This window comes from Aspergillus brunneoviolaceus (assembly GCF_003184695.1).
Source record: "Aspergillus brunneoviolaceus CBS 621.78 unplaced genomic scaffold BO95scaffold_44, whole genome shotgun sequence".
NCBI classification, from domain to species: domain Eukaryota; kingdom Fungi; phylum Ascomycota; class Eurotiomycetes; order Eurotiales; family Aspergillaceae; genus Aspergillus; species Aspergillus brunneoviolaceus.
Genome location: NW_020290774.1, coordinates 93908 through 118268, shown reverse-complemented (window position 1 = coordinate 118268; position 24361 = coordinate 93908). Strand labels below are relative to the sequence as shown.

The 24361-nt window shown below is 52.9% G+C and overlaps 9 protein-coding genes across 9 annotated transcripts; 3 read left to right on the top strand and 6 right to left on the bottom strand.

Moving 5' to 3' along the window:
- Window positions 1–145: 145 nt before the first annotated feature.
- BO95DRAFT_391883 (uncharacterized protein) lies at window positions 146–3038 on the bottom strand. The gene has a single exon (XM_025583634.1). It carries the CDS (start codon window positions 2887–2889, stop codon window positions 550–552), a length of 2340 nt encoding a protein of 779 aa, XP_025440964.1. The 5' UTR covers window positions 2890–3038; the 3' UTR covers window positions 146–549.
- A 330-nt stretch (window positions 3039–3368) lies between these two features.
- On the top strand, window positions 3369–4051 carry BO95DRAFT_365922 (nucleobindin SSP120; the record flags this gene model as incomplete). Its single annotated transcript, XM_025582720.1, has 2 exons — window positions 3369–3486; window positions 3567–4051. The coding sequence occupies 2 exons, from the start codon at window positions 3369–3371 to the stop codon at window positions 4049–4051; spliced, it is 603 nt and encodes a 200-aa protein (XP_025440963.1).
- Window positions 4052–4064: 13 nt separating this feature from the next.
- BO95DRAFT_172343 (tRNA(Phe) (4-demethylwyosine(37)-C(7)) aminocarboxypropyltransferase) lies at window positions 4065–5913 on the bottom strand. Its single transcript, XM_025580824.1, has 2 exons — window positions 5707–5913; window positions 4065–5652 (listed from the first exon to the last, which is right to left on the bottom strand). Exon 2 carries the CDS (start codon window positions 5552–5554, stop codon window positions 4175–4177), a length of 1380 nt encoding a protein of 459 aa, XP_025440962.1. The 5' UTR covers window positions 5555–5652; window positions 5707–5913; the 3' UTR covers window positions 4065–4174.
- A 17-nt stretch (window positions 5914–5930) lies between these two features.
- Window positions 5931–9231, top strand: BO95DRAFT_444058 (mismatch repair ATPase MLH1; the record flags this gene model as incomplete). The annotated part of the gene is made up of 4 exons (XM_025586801.1): window positions 5931–6388; window positions 6440–6619; window positions 6669–6935; window positions 6997–9231. Coding segments are annotated over exons 1-4 (2393 nt in total), but the record flags the coding sequence as incomplete, so codon positions are not given.
- A 587-nt stretch (window positions 9232–9818) lies between these two features.
- Window positions 9819–12113, bottom strand: pps1 (tyrosine/serine/threonine protein phosphatase PPS1; the record flags this gene model as incomplete). The annotated part of the gene is made up of 6 exons (XM_025585080.1): window positions 9819–9942; window positions 10003–10059; window positions 10111–10231; window positions 10283–11179; window positions 11228–11314; window positions 11363–12113. The coding sequence occupies 6 exons, from the start codon at window positions 12111–12113 to the stop codon at window positions 9819–9821; spliced, it is 2037 nt and encodes a 678-aa protein (XP_025440960.1).
- A 1118-nt stretch (window positions 12114–13231) lies between these two features.
- BO95DRAFT_172335 (uncharacterized protein) lies at window positions 13232–13772 on the bottom strand. Its single transcript, XM_025580823.1, has one exon. The coding sequence runs from the start codon at window positions 13637–13639 to the stop codon at window positions 13349–13351; it is 291 nt and encodes a 96-aa protein (XP_025440959.1). The 5' UTR covers window positions 13640–13772; the 3' UTR covers window positions 13232–13348.
- A 1564-nt stretch (window positions 13773–15336) lies between these two features.
- On the bottom strand, window positions 15337–19225 carry BO95DRAFT_416262 (tRNA methyltransferase PPM2; the record flags this gene model as incomplete). The annotated part of the gene is made up of 6 exons (XM_025584384.1): window positions 15337–16119; window positions 16238–16528; window positions 16593–18283; window positions 18349–18713; window positions 18780–18997; window positions 19121–19225. The coding sequence occupies 6 exons, from the start codon at window positions 19223–19225 to the stop codon at window positions 15655–15657; spliced, it is 3135 nt and encodes a 1044-aa protein (XP_025440958.1). The 3' UTR covers window positions 15337–15654.
- Window positions 19226–19535: 310 nt separating this feature from the next.
- On the top strand, window positions 19536–21641 carry BO95DRAFT_172282 (phosphoinositide binding protein ATG18). The gene is made up of 5 exons (XM_025580822.1): window positions 19536–19893; window positions 19955–20109; window positions 20246–20405; window positions 20460–21336; window positions 21401–21641. The coding sequence occupies exons 1-5, from the start codon at window positions 19842–19844 to the stop codon at window positions 21447–21449; spliced, it is 1293 nt and encodes a 430-aa protein (XP_025440957.1). The 5' UTR covers window positions 19536–19841; the 3' UTR covers window positions 21450–21641.
- A 488-nt stretch (window positions 21642–22129) lies between these two features.
- On the bottom strand, window positions 22130–23787 carry BO95DRAFT_172260 (uncharacterized protein). Its single transcript, XM_025580821.1, has 3 exons — window positions 23155–23787; window positions 23048–23101; window positions 22130–22991 (listed from the first exon to the last, which is right to left on the bottom strand). The coding sequence occupies exons 1-3, from the start codon at window positions 23596–23598 to the stop codon at window positions 22299–22301; spliced, it is 1191 nt and encodes a 396-aa protein (XP_025440956.1). The 5' UTR covers window positions 23599–23787; the 3' UTR covers window positions 22130–22298.
- Between the last annotated feature and the right edge of the window lie 574 nt (window positions 23788–24361).

Genomic DNA, 24361 nt, shown 5'->3' with positions numbered 1-24361 from the left:
TGGAGGTGTTCGGGAAGATGGGGGAGAGGGCCTCCTCCGGCTCCGGCTTCGGGTTTGGGAGGTGTCGTCTGCAACTTCTTATGGGTCGGGTTATCAGAGAAGAAGCAGTAGTAGAGAGGGAACTGAATGATGAAGTGAGGGGTCTGGTGTTTTGATATACTCGCTCAGCTATCCAGCGTGAAGGTACAGGTACAGGTACAGGTATAATATACAAAGATTGAAGCGCAAATGTGCCTCCCACTCAGAGCATTTGATCAAGATCACGTCATGTCGAGTGCATGACATCAACGGGAACCTAAGCTTCACAACCCGGCCATCCCATGACTTTTGAAAACCTCGCGTAGTGAGCATATGGTATATACAGTATGCGCCGCACGCAACTTGGTTATACTGACGCCCCGATCCTCTCTCGGTCTTCGTTTTCCTTAAGCCTTCCCAGCATCAGCAATACCCCCCTGGATGCAAAATAGTAGGCTCGACGAGAAGTACAAGACAGTACCAAGGCGCCAATATTCCGGACAAGAGTGTGGTCGCCCTGAATTGTCCTGATCATGGCTTGGACGAAGGCATCATTCCAAATGACATGGTCCATTTCTTCTTAGCAGGTGAAACTTGCTCTCCCTGGGTGGGGCTGGGTGATGATGAGACAAGATTATGTGCCAACCCGGCTGGCAGGTGGGGATGAGACACTGTAACATGAGGCGGAGGAGGGGGGGATGTGGTATCAACAGGCGTGGGACGAGATAAGGGGGCAGACGTAGCAGTATTTGTTGAATGTTTAGGAGAAGAAGACGGTGGAGAAGGTGTTTGAGGAAGTGGGTTGGAAGTGGTGACTGTCCGGTGCAGATCGAAGACCATGCGCTTGAGCTGAGCAATCTCGGCTTGTAGGGAGGCGATCTCGGTCTTCTGGGCGTTGACGACTGCGCTGTTGTGCTGCTGAATATCATGGGCTTGCTGACTGATTTCCTTCAAGAGGGTGGCGCGATCGTCTTGAACGAGGTCTCCAGTACCGCCCTCTTTGGCGGCTTTGTGCATAGCCACCGGTCCGGAAATAATGGCAGAAAGGACATCCTGGGCGTATGTTTTCATCATATCTTGCCATTGAGTGGTGGAGGCTCGCTCGGTGGTCAGACCGTCGAGCTGCTCGCCGACAGCTTGGACAAAGGAATAACACTTCTCCCACATCGTCTGTTGTGAGGCCCGGGCGGCTTCTGTGCCTGCTGCGGTCTGAGCGGCCTTCCAGCGGTTGTAACGCGGATCGCGCTCGAAGGTCAAATCTAGCTGTTTTTCCGCCCACTTCCAGTCAAACCCGCTCTTCACAAACGCTTGAATGATTTTCTGGGAGATTTCGGTTTGCTCGCATTCATCACAGAGGTAAACCATCTTGACAATCAGGCGCTCGACGCGCGTCGGCCTGTGTTCCGTTGTCGACCCAATAAAGGCGACGGTCCGTTGCAGGGCCTGGATACCCTTTGCCCAGTCAGACCGAATGGCGTAGAACCCGAGATAGGAGCTCAAAGTCGCGTAGTCGTCCATATACCCAGATGCTCGAGATACTTGGAGGTAGGCGTCCGCACGGTCGGGCTGATTAAAGCGTAGGCATGACCGAATCAGAGTGCCGTAGATGACGGCGTTCGCACTGTCGACTGGTGGGACCTGAATCTCGATGCCGTTGACCACCACATTCTTGTAGTGGCCTAGGTTACCCATGTCCAGCGGATACCCATCCCCGGCTAATTGGCGAAGAAACAAGTCAAAGGCCTTGAGGTTCTTGGATTTGCGGAAGAAGTTCAGGATCGAGATGATAAGAGACGATGTGAGCGGGAATTTATGGGGTATGATGGCGTGTAGAATCATTTCACAGATGTCGTTCTCTCGGGTCTTGGTAAATGCCAGCAACATGTGCTTCAGACCTAGACTTCGGTCAGGATTGGTGGATTTCGTGAGGTTGTTAGCTAATCTGAGGAGAAGCTCTTGAAGAGACATCCTGTTCGCTAGGTAAAGATTGGTATCTCGGTATAATTCCCCGTCGAGCCTCTGGCGCTCCGTCATTTGATCTTGAGGTGAAAGCGAGTTCATCTCCGCTTCCAAGTCTTCTATGCTGGAACGTGGGGAAGCTTTCACGCTCTTCATTCGGTTACGGAGCTTGTTTAAGTGGGTAAGAAGCTCCGGAACGTTGGGCGCAGGCATGGAATAGTCGACTGCGTATTTCATCTGCAGACCCTGGTAACTATGAGCAATTCCGCGTCGGAGTAGCATCCGAATGGCCAATTGCTTCAGCGCCATTTTGCGGATAGCTTTCTGGCGAGTACCGTTTTCCTTGAGCCATTGAGGCGTGTCAAAGTCTTCAAGATTCCACAAGTTATCCTCATCCGTGACTTCCAACAATGGGTCTTCGCTGATTTTGTTGAGCTCTTCTAGGCTGTTTTCGTCTCGCCGTTGATTGCTCTTGCTGAGAGCGAGGTTCCGACTCGTATGGAATGAGCGACGCGAGATATTCGTGGACGGCCATCGGTACCGGTAGGATCTTGGTCTTGCTTGTGTGGTGGTTTGTCGGCTCGGAGTTATTTCCATTCCCTCGTCGCGACGGGCGAAAATGGCCTCTACCAGGCGTTCCTCCTCATCAAGCAGCGCATCGACCTCACCCTTGGCCGCTGCGATCTTCTCCTCCCACTCATGGCGGCGCTGACCTTTGGCCTGGGCGTCTGCTAGGGCCGCTGCGGCGAAGATACTCGTGTACAGAGCTGTGACCGAATTGCCTAGGCGGAGACGTTTCTTGCTGGCTGCTGTAGCCCCACGCGATGCTACGCCTTGGGAGACGGTGCTGAGGCAGGAGACGCATCGGCACGTTGACTGCGCCGGGGTGACGCGGGACCAGAGACCTTTCATTCTCCGGTCATTTCTGCGCCCTGAATTGAGACTAACAAGGTAATTCCAAGATATGCCAGGATCCAATTGACCGGGCTCTCTGACGAGCGAAACCAATGGGCAAGGGAGGGATAGGCGTTCAGTGGAACTTGTGGACTGGAGGAGCAATTGGCCGATATCGAAGTTTGGAACTTTTGCTTCCAACAGGACTGCATCGGCAAAAGTCGCACCACCACACCGCTTGCAAACGGTGCAAACCACCCACTAGTCAGTTCGGCCCCCGGCCGGACCCCCCTTCCTATTCCCCGATTGTCATCAATACATACGGTTACGGCAGTCCACTTTCAACTTCTACCTACTCCGGCGAAGAATTGCTTTGACTAGTGAACAAATATTGATCTATCAGATTTACAGGTCATTCTTGGGAAACTGGTCTTGTCATTGCTTCTGTTCAATCGATATTATTTGACAAGCCGGTGCGATTATTGCTTGACGTGACCATGCTCGTCACGGTAGCTACTGCTCTCCTGGCCCTAAGCGGCACTCTGGTCAGCGCCCACGGTTCGCACTCGAATGACCAGCCACCCTCGTCCGACTGGGCAACACGGCATATGCAGGGTAAGCACCTTGTGGAAACCTCGGGGGATATTACCCGAAAGCCAATGCAGTGTCACTGATTCAATTGGGTGCGTTCATAGAGGAACATCACATCGATGCCTTCGATCCCGCCTCCTTCTTCTCCCTCCACGATTACGATGCCTCGGGAGTGTGGACCCCTGAGGAAGTGCGCAAGACCTACGGCATGGACGACGAGTCCAATGCGGGAGTGACAGAGGATAGCAAGTTGCAAGGTCTCCGCGAAGTCTTCGGCATCTTTGATCCCACCAACACGGGCGTCATCGGTCGCGACAACTGGATGCGTCTCATTGCGGACGGAGCCCGGCTCCCCGACCTTGGACTCGGACCGGGCCATCATGGTGACATTGAATATGAATATGAGATCCATCACTTCGAAAAGTTCCACGGTGAAGATGCAAAGGAGGAGGACCTCACCCACCCCGAGGATATCGAACACTTCCGGAGACATGATGAGGAGGATCTTGCCATGGAGCGCCTCGAACAGCTCGAGAGTATGCAGATCGTGGAGGCGAACATACCCCAAAAGTTCCTCAAGCGGAGCTGAAGATCTGTACTGTAGAGTTCTTGCGCTGTTGCCACTGTACTGTACATATGTTTCATGAGATGATCTTGAGCGTCGATTGCATCACCCGGAGGTTGGGGTTCATGGAGTATTGGTGTGCGTGGTTCATTTGCCACGAGTGTCGGAGCCTTCTATCTCTTGCCTCGAAGATAACCGCACATCGAAGACGCAATGCATCACCCCCGGCGCATAAGTCTTGACCTGCTCAACATGCCGACACCTAGCAGCAGCAGCCACCTTTTTGGCCTCTACTTCTAAGACTTCCACTCGCAGCCTCCCCAATTCCGCGGTGACCTCGTCCTTCTTCTCCTCGATGCCCTGCACATCGACATTCTCATGAACATGCACCCACCCACCCTTCTCAGCATCCACAATTTTGCAGGCATTCGCATACGCGAAGCAAGATGAAGGCAGCAGTCCCAAGTTCACATGCCTGACCCTACTCCATTGCCCTGCTCCCATACACTCCCTAATTCCCCCCAGAATCTCCGCCGCAAATCGATTATCCCCATGGAACACCACCACGCGATCCTCCTCCGTCAAACCCTCCACCACTTTCTTTAGTGACTGTCCCCCCAGTAACGGTCCATCCTCTCCAACGCGGAACACCTTACACCCCCACCCATTCTGTTTACACCCTCTCCGCAACCCCTCCACCGACCACCCATTGATCTCAAACCCCCACACCCTCTTCACCCCACTCTTCAGATACGAGTACACGAAATACCCAATCCCAGCATACATGTCCACCACGCTGATCTCCGAAACCTTCTCCCCGAGTTGCTCCTCAATCAACCCCTCAAACTCACTGCCCAGAATCCGCGCTTTCTCAGTAATATTGCCCCGCGAGAACATGGTATACAAGGGCGCCCAGATCTGTACGATCCCATGGTTTTGAACAGTACGTACCCAGAACGCCTGCTCAAGGTCTGTGGCGCTCGGACATGCTATCGCCGCTTCACCTTCCCCCTGCCCCTGCGACGCAGAGGCATCCGGTAGAGGCCCGAAGTCCCCGTATAAGGGGATCAACCCTCCCGGACTGCGGATCCGGTTCTCCGCCCCGGAGTTGGGGTCCGTGAGTGCAATGGGCGCGTTCATGGCCACGTGGGTGAGGCCGTAGCGGGCAAAGGACTGGAGAAGGGTGGTATAGAGGGTTTGCCGCTGCGTCGCGGTGAGATCTTCGTACAAGGAGTGCCAGGCGGGTGGAGTGGTGAAGGCGTTCACCGGGAGGAGCAGAAGAGGTTCGTAGATGGTGAAGCGTTTGGGAAGGGAGGTGAGGGTCAGGTTGTGCTTGGCTAGGGTATCTGCAGGGAGGTGCTGAGTGATAAAGGCTTGGATGCCATGGTGGAGGGGGTTGAGGGTCTGTTTCCTTGGCTTTCTGGGGGGGCGAGGAGAGGATGTGTGTGGAGCTGGGGCTGGGGCGGGCGATTGAGCCTGGGAACTTGTAACAAGCTCCTGCTCTGGAAAAAAGGTGTTTGACTGCATTTTGTCTTCAAGCTGGGGCTTGATGGTGGATTATAATGCATGGAGCAATGTATGATTCTGGTTGATACCCACGCGGTGATGTATTGCGCGTTGATGATCTGTGTGAAAGTTTTAGCGAAGTGAACTGTTCCAGAGCAATGCTGTTTACTTACGCAGCAGAGAAACTCAGATACTCCTTCAATTCATATTCTTATTGTTACATTGGATATCAACGAGGTTCGCTGCTTTTAGTCCGGATGTTTCCCGCATGGAGATAAAAATGACATGTCATGTGACCATGCGTGTTTATAGCTAGAGGATTTAATTGACTCCGCAAGATCTAGACAGCTTACTGCATGTGTAAGGAGATCAAGGCCAGGTCTTTGTGTCCTATCCTGGAAATGGAAGATCTTCTAGCAGTATGCCAAAAATCGATCTCTGCCTACTTACGTGAAGCGATCGCAACGCGACAGAAAGGCGGCGACGCGAGCGGACACGCGATTTGCCCGACTTATTCCATGGCCCGCCATGGCTTTCTCATCATCGCAACAGTCTTCGAGACAAGGGAACTTTTGAAAGGGAACTTTTGAATAAGAGTATTGATCACTTGGTCTCTGCCCTGCGTCGGACGAGACTTACGAAAAGCACTGAAACCTGTCTGGCGAGGGTTGATTGCTTCGGTTGCGTCATCGATCGAAACCATTTAGCCCTCTGTCCCGCCGCCCTCGCCTGGTCACCAGAACAGCCACGATGGATCCTGATATGGAGGTTGACACGTTAGAGCCACGGGGTACTAAAAGACCAGCAGAAGAGGTCGAGCAAAATGATGAGCCGAAGAAGCCCAAGAGAATCAGGGTCAGTGGCTCACCCGCGCCGTCTCCGGCGTTGCCATACTCACAACCATAGGCCCTTGACCCTGATGTGGTCAACAAGATTGCAGCTGGAGAGATCATTGTAGCTCCCATGCATGCCTTGAAGGAGTTGATAGAAAACGCCGTTGACGCTGGCTCGACTTCTATTGAGATTCTTGTCAAGGACGGCGGCCTGAAGCTACTCCAGATCACGGATAATGGCCACGGCATCGACGTGAGTTTGTGCCAGACTTCCGTGACTTCGATCCGCTAACCAGACGAAGCGAGACGATTTACCCATCCTCTGCGAGCGGTTTACTACATCGAAACTGAAGGCTTTCGAGGACCTCTCCTCGATAGGCACCTACGGTTTCCGAGGCGAAGCCCTGGCCAGTATCAGCCACATCGCCCATCTGACCGTCACCACGAAGACGGCCGGATCCAGCTGTGCCTGGAAAGCGGTTTACAGTGATGGAAAGCTTGTTCCTGCGAAGCCAGGCCAAAGCGCTGCCCCCAAAGCCACTGCCGGCCGCGGAGGCACGCAGATAACCGTGCGTATGATGATGATGGCGCAGCCCTGGCGGACAATCTGCTGACTGCTGACCTGCGTAGGTTGAAGATCTCTTCTACAACGTCCCAACGAGACGACGAGCGTTTCGCTCCGCGAGCGAAGAATACGCTAAGATTCTGGACGTTGTTGGACGGTATTCCGTCCACTGCGCGGGGGTGGCCTTCTCGTGCCGCAAACACGGCGACTCGGGCGTCAGCATCTCCACCCCGGCCAACGCAAGCACGATCGATCGCATCCGACAGATCCACGGCAGCGCCGTGGCCAACGAGCTTGTAGAATTCCAGGTCGAGGACGAGAAGCTCGGGTTCCGCTCGTCGGGCCTGGCTACCAACGCCAACTATCACGTCAAACGCACGGTCATCCTGCTATTCATCAACCACCGCTCGGTCGAGTCGACCGCCCTGAAGCGAGCCATCGAGCAGACATATTCAAATTTCCTCCCCAAGGGCGGCCACCCCTTCGTCTATCTGGACTTGGAGATCGAACCCCAACGGGTCGACGTCAACGTCCACCCCACGAAGCGCGAGGTAAATTTTCTGAATGAAGACGAGATCATCGAAAGCATCTGCGCCGACATCCGCTCCCGGCTGGCGCAAGTCGACTCCAGCCGGACATTCCTCACGCAAACCCTCCTCCCAGGCGTGCGAACAATGGCGGCCGAAGCAGAAGAATCAGACGATGACGACGACAGCCCCGGAGGGGCCCCGAAACCCCCGAAAACACCAGCAACCACCAAGAAACCCTACGAACACAACCTGGTGCGCACCGACTCGAAAGTCCGCAAGATCACCTCCATGCTCACACCCGCGACCATCACCACCACCACCACCTCTTCAGCCGAAAATCCAACCACCAGCGCTGCAACCGTCCTCGACGAAGAAGGCCTTCACTACGAAACCACAACGCGCGAACCCCTCCGCATCGCGCTAACCTCCATCAAGAACCTCCGCGCCGCCGTGCGCAGCAACATGCACACGACGCTGACCGAGACCATCGCGGCCCTCACGTACGTGGGGCTGGTCGACGAACGGCGCCGCATCGCCGCCATTCAAAGCGGCGTGAAGCTCTACCTGGTCGACTACGGCCTCTTCACCCACGAGTTCTTCTACCAGATCGGCCTCACCGACTTCGGCAACTTCGGCGTCATAACCCTCGACCCGGCGCCGCAGCTCATCGACCTGCTCCGCATCGCCGCCGACGCCGAAGCCGCCGAAGCCGCCGCACACCAACCCTCGCCCTCCACAACCTCAAGCCCACCCCCACCCCCACCGCCATCTTCAACCCGGACAGCAACCACAGCAGCGCAAGAAATCTACACCAAAGCCCCCGAAGTCATCGCACAAACCCTCATCGCGCGCCGCGAGATGCTGAACGAGTACTTCTCCCTGCACATCACGCAGGACGGGCGCCTCGTCTCCCTCCCCCTCCTGCTGAAGGGCTACCTGCCGTCTCTGGCCAAACTGCCCAAGTTCCTGCTGCGGCTAGGGCCCTACGTCGACTGGTCGAGCGAGGAAGCCTGCTTCCGGAGCTTTCTGCGCGAGTTGGCGGCGTTTTACGTCCCGGAGGCGTTGCCGTTGCCAGCTCCGCAGACACAGGCACAGACACCCGCAGCAGCAGCGGGGGAGCATACCGTCTCCACCGCTACCAATACCACTACCAATCAAAACAATCACGAGAACCCTGGCGAGAAGGAAACTACACCGCAGGAACCCGCCGCAGAAGACGACGCAGAAACGTTTATTCAGCAGCGCCGCGCGCAGATAGCCCGAATGCTGGAGCACGTAGTGTTCCCGGCGATGCGGGGCCGGTTGTTAGCTACGACGCGGCTGTTGGGCGGGGTGATCGAGGTGGCGGATTTGAAGGGGCTGTATCGGGTGTTTGAGCGGTGTTGAGGTTCTGCGGTTCGTGGTGGTGGTGGTGGTGGTGGGATTTGTTTTGTGGGTGTGTGATGGATGTCTGTATATATCTATCACGAGGAATCAGGCTGCTTAGTCGACTGTTGTCATGACTACCTTGAGAGCCGAGGTGGTTCGAGGTGTGTAGAGTATAGTAGGGATTGTTTGGGCTGATGCTGGAATTCAGAAGCAGATGGGAAGGAATGACACAGTATACTGTCTATAGAATCATTCGGCAAGATCAACTCCGCGGCAGAAAGCATCGTGCTTCACTGGACAGACATACCTACCCTTCACCGCAGGTATGTACTGTACATATGAGCCTACATCCTGGAAAGCGAAGAACACAAGTGTCTAATGCCAATCTGAACTCCAACACCAACAGAAATCAGCCGGCACCTACACGTACCATCACCACACCATCTAATCAATCCAAAAGTTCCAATCGAAATCATCGTCTGGTAATAAATAAGGTAGTATAAGCAAGATGAGATACCACTAAAAAGGCTTCCAAACCTAGCACACAGCACGAGAATCCCATTACCAGACGCCCACACAACCCAGCCGAACACACAAAGATAACTAGTCTCATACATCCCTAGCATATATCCGGATGCATGTATCAGATGAACCACAAGAAATTCAAGTTACTTCTCACGCGGGAATCAAATCCCGTCCAACGCCAATCGAAAATAAAAAAAAAGCGGATTTCCATTAAATCGGTTCAGTTCATGCCCTCGTAAAATTTCCGTTTCAACAGTCGTCATAAAAAGGTTGTGCAGGTGTCAGGTGTGAGCCTGTCTTCCCAGCTCTGAGGAAACGATCCCTGCAATCTTGTTCTTCTCGTCTGATCCTGGTTGCATTGCAGCTCCTATACATCATGCAAAGCAGGGCCTGGTGAGGTACGTGCTTGTCTGCAGGGGTGGTCCTGCAGGAGGTGCGCATGTATACCATGCAGAGTCGCTCCACTATCGGGAATATGGCTTGTTCATAAGCGCGATCTCGCGGGCCACAGTCGGCCATTCTAGTTCTCTTCTGGGCGTCTTGTTGCGCTTTTGTACTTGCAACTCCTCCCATTTGAGAAGTTCATATCTGAGTACCACGTTAGCATGGCGGAACGGCATATAACCGTAGCAAACTCGAAAGACTTACACGAAACGCAGGTGAGGTTGGATTATAACATTGAGTCTTCTTGCACGAACGAAGCAACTGGTATAGATGTTAGCAAAGATATCAGACGCGATCTCTGTCAGAACTTACTAAGCTCTAGGGAACGACAAATTAAGAGACGACATCACTTCGGCTATGCAGATGGTAGCCGAGCGTGAGACTCCCACACGGCAATGAACCAAAGTAGCCATACCATCGCGCTTTCCTTGACCTGGAGAAAGGTAAGCAACATAGCCTTACTTGCTGTGACGATGACTCTTACGGATGAATTCCAAGCACTTTTCAAACTCCTGAGTCAACGGATCAATGCCGTTATCCTGGACCTTAGTTATGTGCATCACATTCTTCGGATCCATCTTCGTGGTTTCGGAGGCAGTCCACGTCACCGATTCACCAATACTTAAAACACGACGGATACCGAGCTCCCAGAGCATTTCCGGATTGTTCGCATGGGAGAGGTTACCAAGGTACATATATGGTAAGATCCGACTCGGGAGGGAGCCGTCACAATATCTGAACCATTGCGGGTCGGGGAGGCTGGTAAGTTTGTGAGACTTGGTGGCCGGACTCTCTTGCAGGAGTCTCCCTTGCACGCTGCTCAAGAACGTGACATCAGAGGGATACGCAAAGAAGTTCCGCTTCTTCTCACTGTGGAGGCGGAGCCAGGCATTGGGGGCGGAGATGCCTTCGGCGAACATCACGTATGCGATTGCTAGGAGTGAGCTCTCAGTGTAACCGTCGGGACAATGAATCAGGATCTTGTGTGGCCTTCTGCTGAGAGGCGGCATTGAGATGTCGCCATCGGCGTCAACAGTGTGCTCCGGTTCATCCGGGTTTGCCAAATAGTACAACCAGCGGATCGTGTTGACCAAATCATCAACTTCTCGGGTCTCACTCGAAGGTGCGAGGATCGATCCAGATGAGGGGAATTCCAGCTTCTGTGGGCCCTCTTCGAGTTTTTTATTAAGGTTTGCCAGGAAACGAGGCCCAGGAATGCTTGCTAGCTCGCTTGTTTCGATCAGTAGGTCAAAAGTCTCCGCAGATGGGCAACCACCGGGTCCAGATAATAATAAATAGTCGGATGTCGGGCCCAACCATATGTTCCTCGAGATCTCGGATGCACGGGACATCTCGCACATCTCGAACCGTTCCCATTGAACTGTAGGCGATTAGCTGCGCTCTCAACTCGAATACGAGGTTTACTCACAGAAATCCATCACTTGGTTGGTGAGCTGACCGTTGCTACCGATAGCGACCAGCTCCGGGGACTTCGATTCTATCTCGGAGAAAGGACCTGTTGGAGACTTAGTTTGACGTTCAAACACCGACCAATTCAACTTACAAGCAAGGATAAATGTGTTGTACGAGGGTAAGCTTTGCTCGAGGTCGTTCTTGAGTCTCCAATGATATTGTGCTGTGGCCAGTCTTGCCGCAATATCCAAAATCTGATTTTGACTGACATTATCCTCACCATAGACGATGATATCAGATAATGGAGCCAGCTTTGCAGTTTGTATCTGGAAGTTGCGCACTGAGAAGCCTTCCCGCGGGTCTACTGCAAGGAACTCTCTACCTGACGGGCCTAGCACCTCATCCGGAGACACTGCGCCCTTGATGCGTGCCCTGCTCAAGTCTCCGCCGACCTTGACGATGGTGATGCCTCGCCAGCATATGGGAAGCCGCCTGAGGGAGCGCCGGCGGTTGGTGAAAAAGCCGACCTGCAGATGATTGGCTGGATGAAGTCCATGAAGCCACGGGAAAACCTGAGATGGATCTGGTAACGGTTGAGAAGCCCAATGGTCCAAAGCAGCCGCCAAGCTTGCGCGATCTAAGGAGTATATCGGAGGAGACTGCGAGAGTTGGAGAAATGCATCGGGCGGGTGTAAAAGCGAGGGAGCTTGAAGGGTAGCGTTTCCGCTTCCAGCGGGGGAAGGGGTATGAGCGGAAACCGGAGAAGGGCCCGTTGGGCAAACAGGCAGATGCTTGTTTGGGATAGGCGACGAGGTTCTGTTGAGGTTCAAGGCGGGGGTGATCCCCGACGGTGGGGGAGTCGAATGTCGCAGCGTGTGCTGCTGCACCACAACTGTCGCCATACTGGTATTTGCTCCAATGATTGCGGCCGGGCGAAGGTATGCACCCAAGAACAATTGTTACACCACAAGAAGCCAATCAGTGGTGCATCAGTGTCGAGTGGTCTCAGCGTTCAGCCCCGGACGATGTGGTGGTATCTGCGGGAGAGACCTCCCGTTAGCAATGAATCCGCAATCGCAATGAATACCAAAACAAGCGTATTATGTTCCGCGCGATCGAATGACAGGTGGGGTTGGGGGGAGTAAGGTGACATACGCCAGACTAAAAATGGTTGAATAAGGTTTAGAATGATGATCTAATTGAACCCGACGGTATCAGCAAGGGAACAAAGAGACAGGAGGTGAGGCAGAAGTCGAAAAGATAAGGGAAGGCTTTGGGACCAAGCAAACGGGCAGGCGATCGATTGTGGGTGCAATCGAAGGGGAGGGGGGGGGTTTAGATCAAGGAACTGAGTGGGAAGTGGGCATGGAGGAATACCCACCGACAAATAGCTGATAGCAAGCCTCGGAGGCGCCCAACCCCACAAATGATACGGGAAGCTGACCACGAGTGCTCTGTACCGGCGGGAAAGGGTGGAGCAGGCCAGAAAGAAAGAATGGATGAGGATGGAAGAGTGAGGGTGAGTGAGTGAGTGAATGAAAAGGATCGAGGGAAAGAGAAGGACAAGAAGAGAGAGAGGGAGGCAAATGAGAAGATAAACTGAAAAGAGAAATAGATAGACGCAGTAATAATGGCCCAACTGAGAATCAGGCCGGATTATTTCTGCACCTGGATTTCCTTCTCCTGGACTTTGTTTCTCCCCCACCTTTTTTTGTTTTCTTTCTTTTTCTTATTTTGGGTCTGATATTTTAGGCTTCTGTGCTGGAATAAAAAGAAGAAGATTAAGAAGAGAAGGAAGGAATTAGGAGGAGAAGGAGGGCAAGAAGTGGTTGTTGAAGACGAAAGGAGAGGTAAAGTGAATTAAAATGATAATGGAAGATGATGATGTTGTACAGAGCGAACAATAATACGGGGGTGGGGAGGGGTAAAAGGGCACTAAACGGACGGTTAGAACAGTGGGCACGGAGCAGTTGGCACGGGCGGCGGGACTGCCTCCACTGTCCAGTTTCCCCCCCCTCCCGTTACATTAATTGGTATTATGACTAGTATTATTTTATTATTGACCACCGCCTTATTGACTGACTGCTTTCATTCTTCCTCGAATATTCAAACATCACTGTTCGACAGGTTTCATTTCCTAAACTCGAATTACACCTACAACACCACCACCACCACCACCACCACCACCTTCAGAGCAACTGATAAGAAACTCAGCACATCTTCCATCGAATGCGATCTGTACCCAGTGGGCCCTTGAGATCGGGCAGAAGATCTCCACCGAGGCACAGTACACATACCGAACTGTACAAATCAACATACCGTTTGCGGCCAATGAATCCTCGGGGCCAGGCCATTCCAGCCCAGAATTTGCGGCGCTTTGATAACACCATACGCTCTCTCCGGACTGATCATCGATCATCATAAACATCCCTTTCCAAATCGCCACATTATGGAGCTCGCATCCTCACCCTCTCAAACGAGGCAGAATGCAGAGAAAACGACCACAAAGTCTTGACGCAAGATTCCCAACAACAAACCGATGAAGGCGCAAGAAAAAAGAACCACTCCTCTACTGATCCAATGAAACCCTTGACTCTCCGTCGGACCAAGACGTGACACGGAAACACAGGGAAAGCTGCAGCAAAGCCGTGCGCACACACACACTGTCTCGAATCAAATCAAATCTCTTCCTTCTTACCCTTGGCCCCCCCTCCCCTCCCCCCTCGCCAACCATGCAGGGCCCCTAGCAAAGAAGTGTCCTGAATGGGATGGTGTCGAAGGTTGAGTGGTCGGAAAGTGATTAGCTGGTTCTTTTACCCTGAGGTATCTACTTCTCCATCCCTGAACAACGGATTCAATAAGGGAAGGGGGCAAAGCATCCATGGTTCTTGTCAAGTCATGCGTTCTTTGTTCCCCACCTGTTATGGGGAACATCCAACCAGTCGCACGCGCGCTCAAAGAATATAGAATTGGCGATGACATCGAGATTACAAAAGCTTTTTCGCCCTCGATGTGATGATTAACTTATCATTTGGGTCTCGGTTACCATGGACACCCAGATAAATAAAGCAGTATCAAATCTGCTCTTCCAGCACTCATGATAGCGTTCCGCTTGAAAATAAATCCGTTGTGCTACATCAACTCTGCCTGCCCCTGCTTACTAACCACAGTGCTTTTTCTTTCAACCACTTCCAGCTAACGGACTATCATTTGCATTTCCTGTTCTCCCCATCAATACTTCTTTCCCCTTCTCACTCCCGACCTGATAAATCCACATCCTGGTTTGCTGGGACCTTGCATGGGACTAACAGTGCAGTGTGCGGGGTTCCATGTAGGAGCGTTTGTGGTTTTTCCTGTTCTAGAGTCCCTCACTTTCCCAGAACATATCCCTTAGCCCTTCTCCGGGAGCACGCGATCATCGACTTCTAAATTAACTCATGACGACGACAAGACCGCGTGTCGCCGAGAACCACCGAGATTATCCCAAGTTATCAACTACTCGCTGTATACCCCCACATTTCTCAACCACGAGCAGTAATCAACCATCAATCCCTCCCGAGCAAAACCAGCCCATAGTCTTCCACTCAAATCTTCACTCAAGTTAGTTCTACATAACACTCATACCCGAAACCCGAAACCTGAAACCCACCACCCCAATGCTAGCAGAATCGGGCATCTGCTTCGCATCTCCAGGCTCTCCATGCCACCGAGTAAGTAGACTAGACGTCAAGTTTGACCCGGCCCAAAAAGCACGGACCCCAATGGACTGGCTCCATCCAGCTCAGGACTGTTGGCTCCACCCCATGAATCGGGAGTCGAGTCTTGATGCCTTGCGCTAAGCCTGCTTTATTTACTCCATAGTTCTACTGGACGCCTCCGTCCCGCATTGGGCTTGCTGGCGCCACCTGTAAGTACTGTACACTACATACGTATATCCGAAAAGTTATATATACATATCTACCTGAACTAATGTAAGAAGTCTTCTTCTTCTCACACCACGTGCGTAAATCCCACACACGTACAGGGATTCCGCCCCCCACTTCCGACTTCGTGTTCGCAGCAAGCGTGCTTGCATTGCAGGTGGAGGGGTGGGTCTTGTTGTTGGGGGGGAGGAGGGGGGCTTGGCCGTATACTAACTAAGGTAGGGAGGGCCCGGGATGTAGAGGGCATGCCTAGTGGGTCGTGGCCCGAACCACCTTCTCATTCCTCCCTCCTCTTCTGTGTCTTTTACCCATACACTCCCCGAGTCAATCCCTCTTGCTTTCTGGGAGTGTGGAATTTGCTGCTGATATGATCAACATCAACGACGACAACAAACCATGACATGAAATCCGCAATTCACCCCCCCTGACCAAAACCGGTAACCAAAACAAACAAACAATCTATTTTGTCCCATCATCATCAAGGTGATATATACTGTACTATACATTCATAGACAAGCACTCACAGCTCCTCTGCCTTCTCCCTCAACTCCTTCGCCAACCTCAACAAATAAAACCTCGCCATGTCTGCCGGGACGCCGTCGAACGACCGCGCGATCTTCTGCACGTCGGCCCTCGCCTTCTCGTAGGCCTGCAGATCCCGGTTCCCGTAGACATCCCGCCCGGCCGCATAGCCGTGGCTCAGGTTGCGGAAGAAGACGTTCACGGCCACGCTGACCTGGTCCTTCGCGGGGCTGGCCGTGTGCAGCCACAGCGGCGGCAGGAAGAGGATGTCGCCCGCGCGGAGTTGCGCTTCGTGCGGGGAGGTGTGTGGGATCGCGGCGATCGTGCTGTCGTCTCCCGTCTGGAAGACGTTGAGGGTCGAGCTGGAGGCGCCGGCGGGCACCTGGAGGTACTGGACGTCGCTGGGCGGGTAGAGGATCAGTCGCTTATCGCCTCGGACTTGGCAGAGGACGTTCGCCATGACCTGTTTCCATTGGTGATTAGTTGTTTTTGTTTGTTGGTTTTCTTTTTCTCTGCGTTGGTTGGAGAACATTGGGCCTTCGTTTTCCTCTTCTGCTAATACAAAGACAAGCACAACTTACATCGTAATGAAGCCACAAAGTGACGGGCCCCGAGATCCGCAGCGGGGAACTATGCGCGTTCTCCGAAACGACCGAAAAGGCTTCGGGCAGGCGGAAATCATCCTTCAGTCCCGCAAAGTCCACGGCCAGGTTGGCGGGCAGTTTCGTGGGCTGGTCAGCCGAGATGCTGCGCAGGTATTGGCGGCCCCCCGCATGCACCTCGTCCAGGAACGTGCCAAACTCCTTGGTCGTGTAGGCGAAATTCTTCGTCTGGAAGCTCATGTGCTCGGACTGAGCCTCATGCACGACAACCTAATTTTACCGGGGTTCTTAGCTTGAGTCCAACCTTACTAATTGATTTCCTGAATGTACATACCTTCCGGTCTCTGCCCACCGCGTTCGCTAGATATTCCTTGGTCCAGAGGTGAGTGCACGGTCCGATGTCCGACCCTTCTATAATGACGGGCTTTCCCTCGGCGAGGATCTGTTGGAATTGGGCAGCGGTTTGGATCTGGACGCGAGGAATAGGCGTTACATCCTTGGTTGTGGTGGTGGTATCGATGCTGGTATTTGATGAGGTCGTCGGCAGTCCCTCTACTTTGGGAGGCGGTACTGTCTCAGGGACCATTTTCCATTCGTTGTCAACGCTCGAGTCGGCGCGCTTCAACAGCCAGGTGCCCTCCGTCCAGAATGTTCCGAAGGAGAAGCAGACAGCACCGCCGCCTAGCAGGAGGACCTGATCCTCGTCTACTGCATAAGAGGCATGACCCACCAGCAGAGGCCTAGGTGCTCCGCAGTCTCTTCCCAGTCCTATAGTAGATAGAATGCTGGGGCTCGACGACGAAGGAGACCCGCTGCGAAGCTGGGTGGCGAGCTCCTTCAGATTAAGCAGTAACTGCTCCTGATGCGCAGGCACAAGCTGACGAGGAATGCTGCCACCAGCAATCACTAGTCCCCACGAAGTCTGGCTGGCGGTCGCACCGAAGCGGCTGAGGCTACCGGCAAGGGGCGAGAGCCCTCGCAAGTCTTTGGTCTGATCCTTGACCTCCAGACAGTAGGACCTTTCGCCACGGCGGTGCAATGTCCAGGTCCAGAAGTCTTCCAGAATGACCCCATCATCACTCATCCCGCCGAATAAGATGCCGGAGGTGTTGTCGATGTTTGCCAGGCAAGCGCCGAATCGAGCCCCGGGGTTTCCGCCGCTGATCTCAACCGGTAGCCATCCGTCCCCGTTGTTGCTCCACACCAACCAGGTATCAAGGGTACTGCCATCGCTAGTCTTTCCACCGTACACGAGGACATGATCCGAGTCGAACGCCACTCGCGCCGCACTATGTCTGAACCTTGCCGTCGGGAGACTGTCGGTCGGGCGCCACTGATCGCCTTGTCTTACCCAGCAATCTTGAAACCCTGCAGCTGGTGAAGCACGACCTCCGACAAGCAAACAATCGCTACCAGAGAGGTGGGTGATTGTGTGACACATTCGGGCAGAGACGTCACGCGGAGGGAACGGCCAATGAGGCTTCACAGCATCCTTGGATTTGGAGTACAGATCCGTCGTTGCCAATCGCGTCTGCCGTCCTAGTCCAGCGTGGTACCCAATAGAGCTGTTCTCGTCTGCAATAAGCGCCCCAAATCTTCTTTGCCCGACTCCGGCAGTATGGACTAGTTCGAACTCGTTCGATACGTTGGCCGAAGAGGCAGATAGTTCGATCTGTTCGGTGGTCGGCACCAAGAATCCATCCTGGGTCGAGGCGATCAAGAGGAAATAGTGGGATGAGAAGAGCGCGAACTCCTCCCACTCGTCGAACGGTTCGACCTCGTCCAGTGAACGCCGCAGCGACCTGCTCACGAAATTGTCATCTGACCAGATATCCCAGAGACTCCTTGCGTGTGCATGCTGCCACCCGGCATTCTTGAACCGCTGCTCTTGTTCGTTTAATGAAGGGTATTCGTGGATCGAGAAGAGAGGCGCGCCGAGCTTCTTGAAGTGTTTCATCATGGTTGACGCGAAAGGATGGTCTGGTCCGTCGGGGAAGAACTGCTCCAGTATGCAGAATCGGGCATCTTTCAAACTTGGCGTCAGCAACTAGATGCAGTCTTTCCAAAGGGGCTCAGTCGGGCTGTCTGACCATTGTTCAGCTGCGCGGCCCATTTCAAAACTTCATTGGCAGACGTGACATCCATGTACGTCAAAGAGACCTCCGCGAGGAAAAGAACCGAGCACTCGGCCGGAAGGATCTCTTTGCGCAGGACATCGTCCAGCTTCTTCAAGTTCTTCAGATCACAGCCGATGGCAATATAATGCTCGCTCTGGATCTGGATGGCACTATCGTCCGGCAAGAACTCTACATTCTCGAGGAGCTGCGTGATCTCCTCGGTCCTCCTAATGGCCGTTTTCTTATTGAGCATGAGCTTCTCGTAATCAATATCCACGAACCGCGTATCTCTACAAAGGGACTTTTCCGTGTTGAGGAGAATGAACGGTAGAGGATCACTACGACACCCCGACTTAGTATACCGATTCCAGCATGCCGGGCAGTTTCCTTCGACTACGACTCACAATCCACATCCTAAGTTCAGGACGAATTTCGGCTTGCCAGAGGGTTCCGCCATGAATTTGCGCACTGTTTCGGCCATTGCGTGCATACGGAGCCAATAGCCACGGTTGATCAATGGCGACCGGCGCTGGGGCTTCTTCACGAAATACCGAAAGTAATGCGGTTTAGGGTAGTAGAGCATCTCGACGCTGCGTTTCGACACGATACTGCTATTGTTGGTCTAAAAGAGTCAGGCTCGTAATTTATAGATTAGAGGAAATACATGGGTGGACAATGTAGATCGTGGCCAAGTATCGGCGCCGGCGCATAGTAGCAACCCCGCGACGGAATGGATAGAACTTACTCCCATGACTAGATCGGCCTCTCTCTCGGCCTTGGAAAGAGCTGGCGCCATGCCGGGCTTCTTAGTAGGAGCCGTCGCAGGGCTAGCCTCCTTCTGCGCCGTCATCATAGGCGACTGTGGGGGGCGGGGGGTTTGGGGAAACACCGAAAGAAAATTGATCGATGAGAAGAAAGCGGGATGGGAATAATATTTTAGACTAGTCTCTCCGTACTGTAACTAATTGATTCGGAGCGGCGGCGGGCGATCAAGGTGTGGCCCGAGCGTCAGGTGCTCGCTTGCCGCGCCTGACGCAAACCGCGGCAAATACGAACGAACGGCTGTTCTCCGATCCCTCCGCATCCAACCAACCAGTCCGCTACTCACCCATCCCTCGCTATTATTGTCAACTGGAACGACTGCGATCGCTTTCCTTCTTGAGCTCGTGCAGCATCGGCTCTTATCGATCGTCGAAGTCTATCTTGCGTCTTAACCACCAGCACCCACGAGATATGCAAGGCGAACATCACCAACTGTGACGGAAGCGGTCCTAGGACGGGATCTGTTTAGCCCCTCCATCCAGCAACACTGAAGCTTGTCTAGACCCCGCAGTTGTCTCAGTCCAAGTCGAGAGTATCTTGCATCGCTTGCTTCTCGGTCGCCCACATAGCTCGTCAATCCACACGGTCATAGATTCTTTGCGCAGAGTGGGACGCGGTCGATCACAGCGATCGGCACAGACAAGATGGCGATGAATTTCGTGACGTTCAACCAGGACTATAGCTATCTGGCCGTCGGTAAGGGCCCTCGGGATCATCCTCCAGCTTAACTCATGGAATATCTCTTGACACTTATCAGCGACTTCCAAGGGATTTCGTATCTTCACCACTGATCCTTTCGCGAAAAGCTATGAGACGAAGGAAGGGAACATTGCCATAATTGAGATGCTTTTCTCGACATCCCTGGTTGCGCTGATTTTGTCACCACGTCGCCTTCAAATAACTAATACCAAGGTTCGTAGGACACCCTTGTGCACATTTGTTGGGCTTCGCGGGTTCATGTACCTTGACGAAATAGCTGCTTTGTTTGCTACCTTGCGCACATGACGTATTTGGCTAACACTTTCTTCTTTCTTGATCCCACCTATAGCGCCAGTCGACGATATGCGAGTTGACATTCCCTACCACCGTGCTCGCGGTCAAGCTGAATCGCAAAAGACTTGTGATAGTTCTGGAGGATCAGATCTACCTCTACGATATTCAGACGATGAAGCTATTGTATACCATTGAGACTTCCCCAAATCCAAATGGTAAGACAACGCTCGTTGCCGCGCATTCCTTGTATGTGGTCTAACTTCACTTAGCAATCTGTGCTCTATCCCCCTCCTCCGACAATTGCTACCTCGCGTATCCCCTTCCCCAGAAGGCGCCACCCTCGTCGTTTACTCCTTCTCATGCGCCTCCCGGCACCACACATATTTCACCTACGAGTGGTGAAGTTCTGATCTTTGATACTCTGAAGCTGGAAGCTATCAACGTTATCGAAGCGCATCGATCTCCACTGGCGTGTATAACACTTAACAGCGACGGTACACTGATCGCCACCGCTTCCGACAAAGGAACCATCATCCGAGTGTTTTCCGTCCCTGATGGTCACAAGCTATATCAGTTCCGGCGCGGATCGATACCGTCTAGGATCTACAGCATGTCGTTCAATACCACCTCAACACTTCTCTGCGTATCTTCCTCCACCGAGACCATTCACCTGTTCAAATTGAGCCAGCAGTCTCAGTCATCACACACCACTCCGTCATCGTCTTCGCCCACTGTTGCGGACCGGAGATATAGCCAAAGCTCCTTTGGCCAGTCCTCGGACCCGGACGATGTTGGCGGAGAGTCGGGCTCTTCTGAGCTAGCCTCCAGGAAACATAATGGAACCTTAATGGGGATCATCCGGCGCACCTCACAAAATGTCGGCAGCTCGTTTGCCGCGAAGGTGGGCGGGTATCTTCCCAAGGGTGTCAGTGAGATGTGGGAGCCCGCTCGTGACTTTGCGTGGATCAAACTGCCCAAAACCAATCAAGGCCCCGGCGCCAACGGCAGCAATGGTCCGCTTCGCAGTGTCGTTGCAATGAGCACCAACACGCCCCAGGTGATGGTGGTGACCAGTGACGGAAACTTTTACGTTTTCAGTATCGATCTCTCGAAAGGTGGTGAGGGAACGTTGACCAAGCAATACTCGTAAGTTTCCCTGTTTTGTCTTCAACCATAAATGGGGTCCATACTAAGCATGCAAACCACACAGTGTCCTCGACGCGAACGACCGATTGGGATACTCAGTCATGGATTACTGAATTTGTCTTAGATACCATTCATTTCGATTCTTGCTCTCTTTGCCTTTTGCTTCGCTAAATCAAGTCAGTCATTTAATGAGCCAGTCGCATTTTGTTCTTTCCTTGAGCGTCTGCATTTCAACCTCTGTGTGTCTGTGTCCCAACATCAAGCCCGTCTACATGTGCAAGTCACTATCTCTTCACGCCGTCTTTTTCTTGCTTCTTCTTTTCAGGTACTTAATTAGGGTTCCCTTTGTCCAGACTTCCGAGGACTTATTATATATTTGACTTATAATTCACCTGTGGTTGTGGCTGTGGCTGTTGTCTCTTTTGAACTGCGCGCCGCGCAGAGTAAGCTTCCCTGTTCCGGTGAAATGAGGCTTCTGATGGAGATGTTTGGTGTGTATGCATCCTCGGGCTATACTACGAGGTTTCTGTAACTTAGTTCGCCTTTTGGTTAGTTCTCTTCATCTCTTGCTTTATCGCTCGACTCATTGTATGCCTCTTCGGTACGATATATCTAAATAATGTTATGGACCTCTCCTCGCTCAAGTTAAAGATTTGTTCACTACAAGTTGAAGCACTCATTCGTCACCGATGGTGCCCTACACTCCACACCAGTCACGATATCGGAAAGCAACGTAGTGTGCCTATGTATGACCTACACTGGTGAGGAGAGCACTTTCTCTGAGCTTAAATCAAGCTAATCATATTCGATAGTCACGCAAACTGCCCGGAAAAGTAGAAGCTAAACGAAACCGAAAAACTGAAACCCGACTTTTAGTATGAATGATCAAGCCAAAACACACCGGAGCAAAGAGATTGCAAATTCTTGGGCGAGATGCGGGGTTGGTTGCTCTGTCGAGAGGCTCAGAGCTGTCGACTCTTCTTGTAGCGCTGCCACCAGAACATAGGCAGCAGACAGACCCCCAAAGAACTTAGGTTACGAAGTACAGGGAACTTCTTGTGTCGGTGGACTTGATGCTTGGGATCCTGCGGTATCTCCTTCTCCGAGACAGTAACCTTTTTCTTGGGCTTGGAGTCAGCAGCAAGGGGAGGAGGGTTTGCGGCCCGCTCGACCGCCAGCTGCAGTACCAACAAAGGGATTATGGGGAGATTAGCTTGGTCCGCGTCAGCCAGGACAAAGTCTGAGATGCCCTCGGCGTCCAACGCGTTTAATCCACCGGTCCAGCTCTGACAGTAGGTGCTGGGCAGTCCCCGCAGATGGGCAGGGATTGGTTTGCTCTCAGGCGGACAGCCAGGCCGGGCAAACTTCGCTCTGAGCCTCGTCCCGTCGCGGGATACGTCGAGGGGCTCGATGCGGAACTCTTCATACACGTCGCAGTGAGGGTGATGAAGACATGCCGCCCACAGCGCCTCCTCGTATGGGCCAGGGATGGGCTGGCCCAGGAAATCGGCCTCCAACGAGATAAAGCGCTGGGGGCTCCAGAAGATCTTCCGCGTGACCCAGAGCTTGCAGCCTTGTTGGCTGAAGCCGACATGCTGGATGTATGGGTATTCCTTCAGGTGTTTATAACGCCGCTTGCATTCACTGTCCGTGGACTAGACTACTGTTTAGCGCAATTGTAGGCCGGGCATTTAAGCACAAGAAGGCTCACAGGGACTGTTACTTCCGTACTTTCGAACGTCTGGGGTTGTCGGGATGATTGAGACTAGTAACACTTTAGCAGGCTATGGGACCGTGAAAGACAAGAAGAGGGCTCACTGGGGCTGTAGTAACAGTGCTCTTGGAAGTCGGGGGCTGCTGGAGATCACTGGGTTGCTTCGTGGTCTGCGGCTTCTGTGTGCATCGATTCCCTTGGGATTCCTGCGACTGGACAGTAGACTTCTTCCTGGAATGCTGGTCCCCAGGAGCTGTGGTATTGATGTTTTCAGAGGTCTGCGGCTGCTGTGAATTATCGGATTGCTCTGTAGTCTGCAGTTTCTTTGTGTATTGATCCCCCTGCAACTGCCTGGCCTGGCAACCCGAGACCTCGCTGGATCGTTGGGCCCCAGGAGCTGTGGTATCAGTGCTCTCGGAAGTCTGGGGCTGCTGGGGATCATTGAATTTGTTTGTGGTCTGCAGCTTTTGTGTGCATTGATTCCCCTGGAACTCCTGGTCTGGAAAGTAGGTTCCTCCCTGGATTGTTGGGCCACTAGGATGACACATGAATTAGACGCACTGAGTGGGATATTACAACGCCGATACAACGATCCAGCTCACAGGACTTGATTATCTCTTCTGTGTAGATCCGGGCATTAGATGACGGCCCGATTTCATGGGGCATTTGCGCCGTTGGCACCAACGCTTCGAGAAAAGAATTATCGGCGCAGCAGAGAGAAGCTCGAATCCAAGGTTCCAAGCTGCGGATGCAGCAAGCATCGCAGAGGCTCTGGATATGACGCTTTTTGGCCTCCTCCTCCTTGTCGTTGTTTTTCCTAGTGCGACCCATGGTTGCAAAAGTCCAGCAATGATGATTATGGACCGGGCTGTGAACAGAAAAAGATGAGGCACATGGGCTTATATATATCAGCTTTGCACCCCCTCCATGGGGTACACCTCTGAAGAGCAGGATCCCCGCAGCTTCCTGCAGTGTAACATGTGCCAAAGGTCGAGTGTAGGCTTAAGTTCGCATGACGAGATGGTGACTACGCCTTGGACGACAAGCGCTGCTTGTGCGTTTGGAATCTGCATTCCGTGGAACTGTACTTTTGACAACCAACAAGAGATTGACTTGGGGAGGGGAAACGGAAAATGTGGGCAATCTCTCAAAGCGCAGGACTCATCTCAAGTTCCGATTTGAGAGGCGTTCGTGTCCAGGGATGACTGGAAGTGATCTAATCAGTGTTGTTTCTGCTGTATATGTGCTCCGGGAGCTCGGATACACTTTCCGGTCCATAACTGGACAGGAAGAGTTGGTGTGTACAAACGA

Excerpts from the sequence above, each read along its gene's own strand:
- BO95DRAFT_391883 (XM_025583634.1), bottom strand. The coding sequence starts at position 2,889 with ATGAAAGGTCTCTGGTCCCGCGTCACCCCGGCGCAGTCAACGTGCCGA.
- BO95DRAFT_172282 (XM_025580822.1), top strand. The coding sequence starts at position 19,842 with ATGGCGATGAATTTCGTGACGTTCAACCAGGACTATAGCTATCTGGCC. Across the intron at positions 20,110-20,245 it reads TTCAAATAACTAATACCAAG|CGCCAGTCGACGATATGCGA; the intron begins GTTCGTAGGACA and ends TCCCACCTATAG. Across the intron at positions 20,406-20,459 it reads GACTTCCCCAAATCCAAATG|CAATCTGTGCTCTATCCCCC; the intron begins GTAAGACAACGC and ends AACTTCACTTAG.
- BO95DRAFT_172343 (XM_025580824.1), bottom strand. The coding sequence starts at position 5,554 with ATGCAGTCAAACACCTTTTTTCCAGAGCAGGAGCTTGTTACAAGTTCC.
- BO95DRAFT_172335 (XM_025580823.1), bottom strand. The coding sequence starts at position 13,639 with ATGTTTATGATGATCGATGATCAGTCCGGAGAGAGCGTATGGTGTTAT.
- BO95DRAFT_172260 (XM_025580821.1), bottom strand. The coding sequence starts at position 23,598 with ATGTGTCATCCTAGTGGCCCAACAATCCAGGGAGGAACCTACTTTCCA. Across the intron at positions 23,102-23,154 it reads GCACTGTTACTACAGCCCCA|TCTCAATCATCCCGACAACC; the intron begins GTGAGCCCTCTT and ends AAGTGTTACTAG. Across the intron at positions 22,992-23,047 it reads GTACGGAAGTAACAGTCCCT|TCCACGGACAGTGAATGCAA; the intron begins GTGAGCCTTCTT and ends ACAGTAGTCTAG.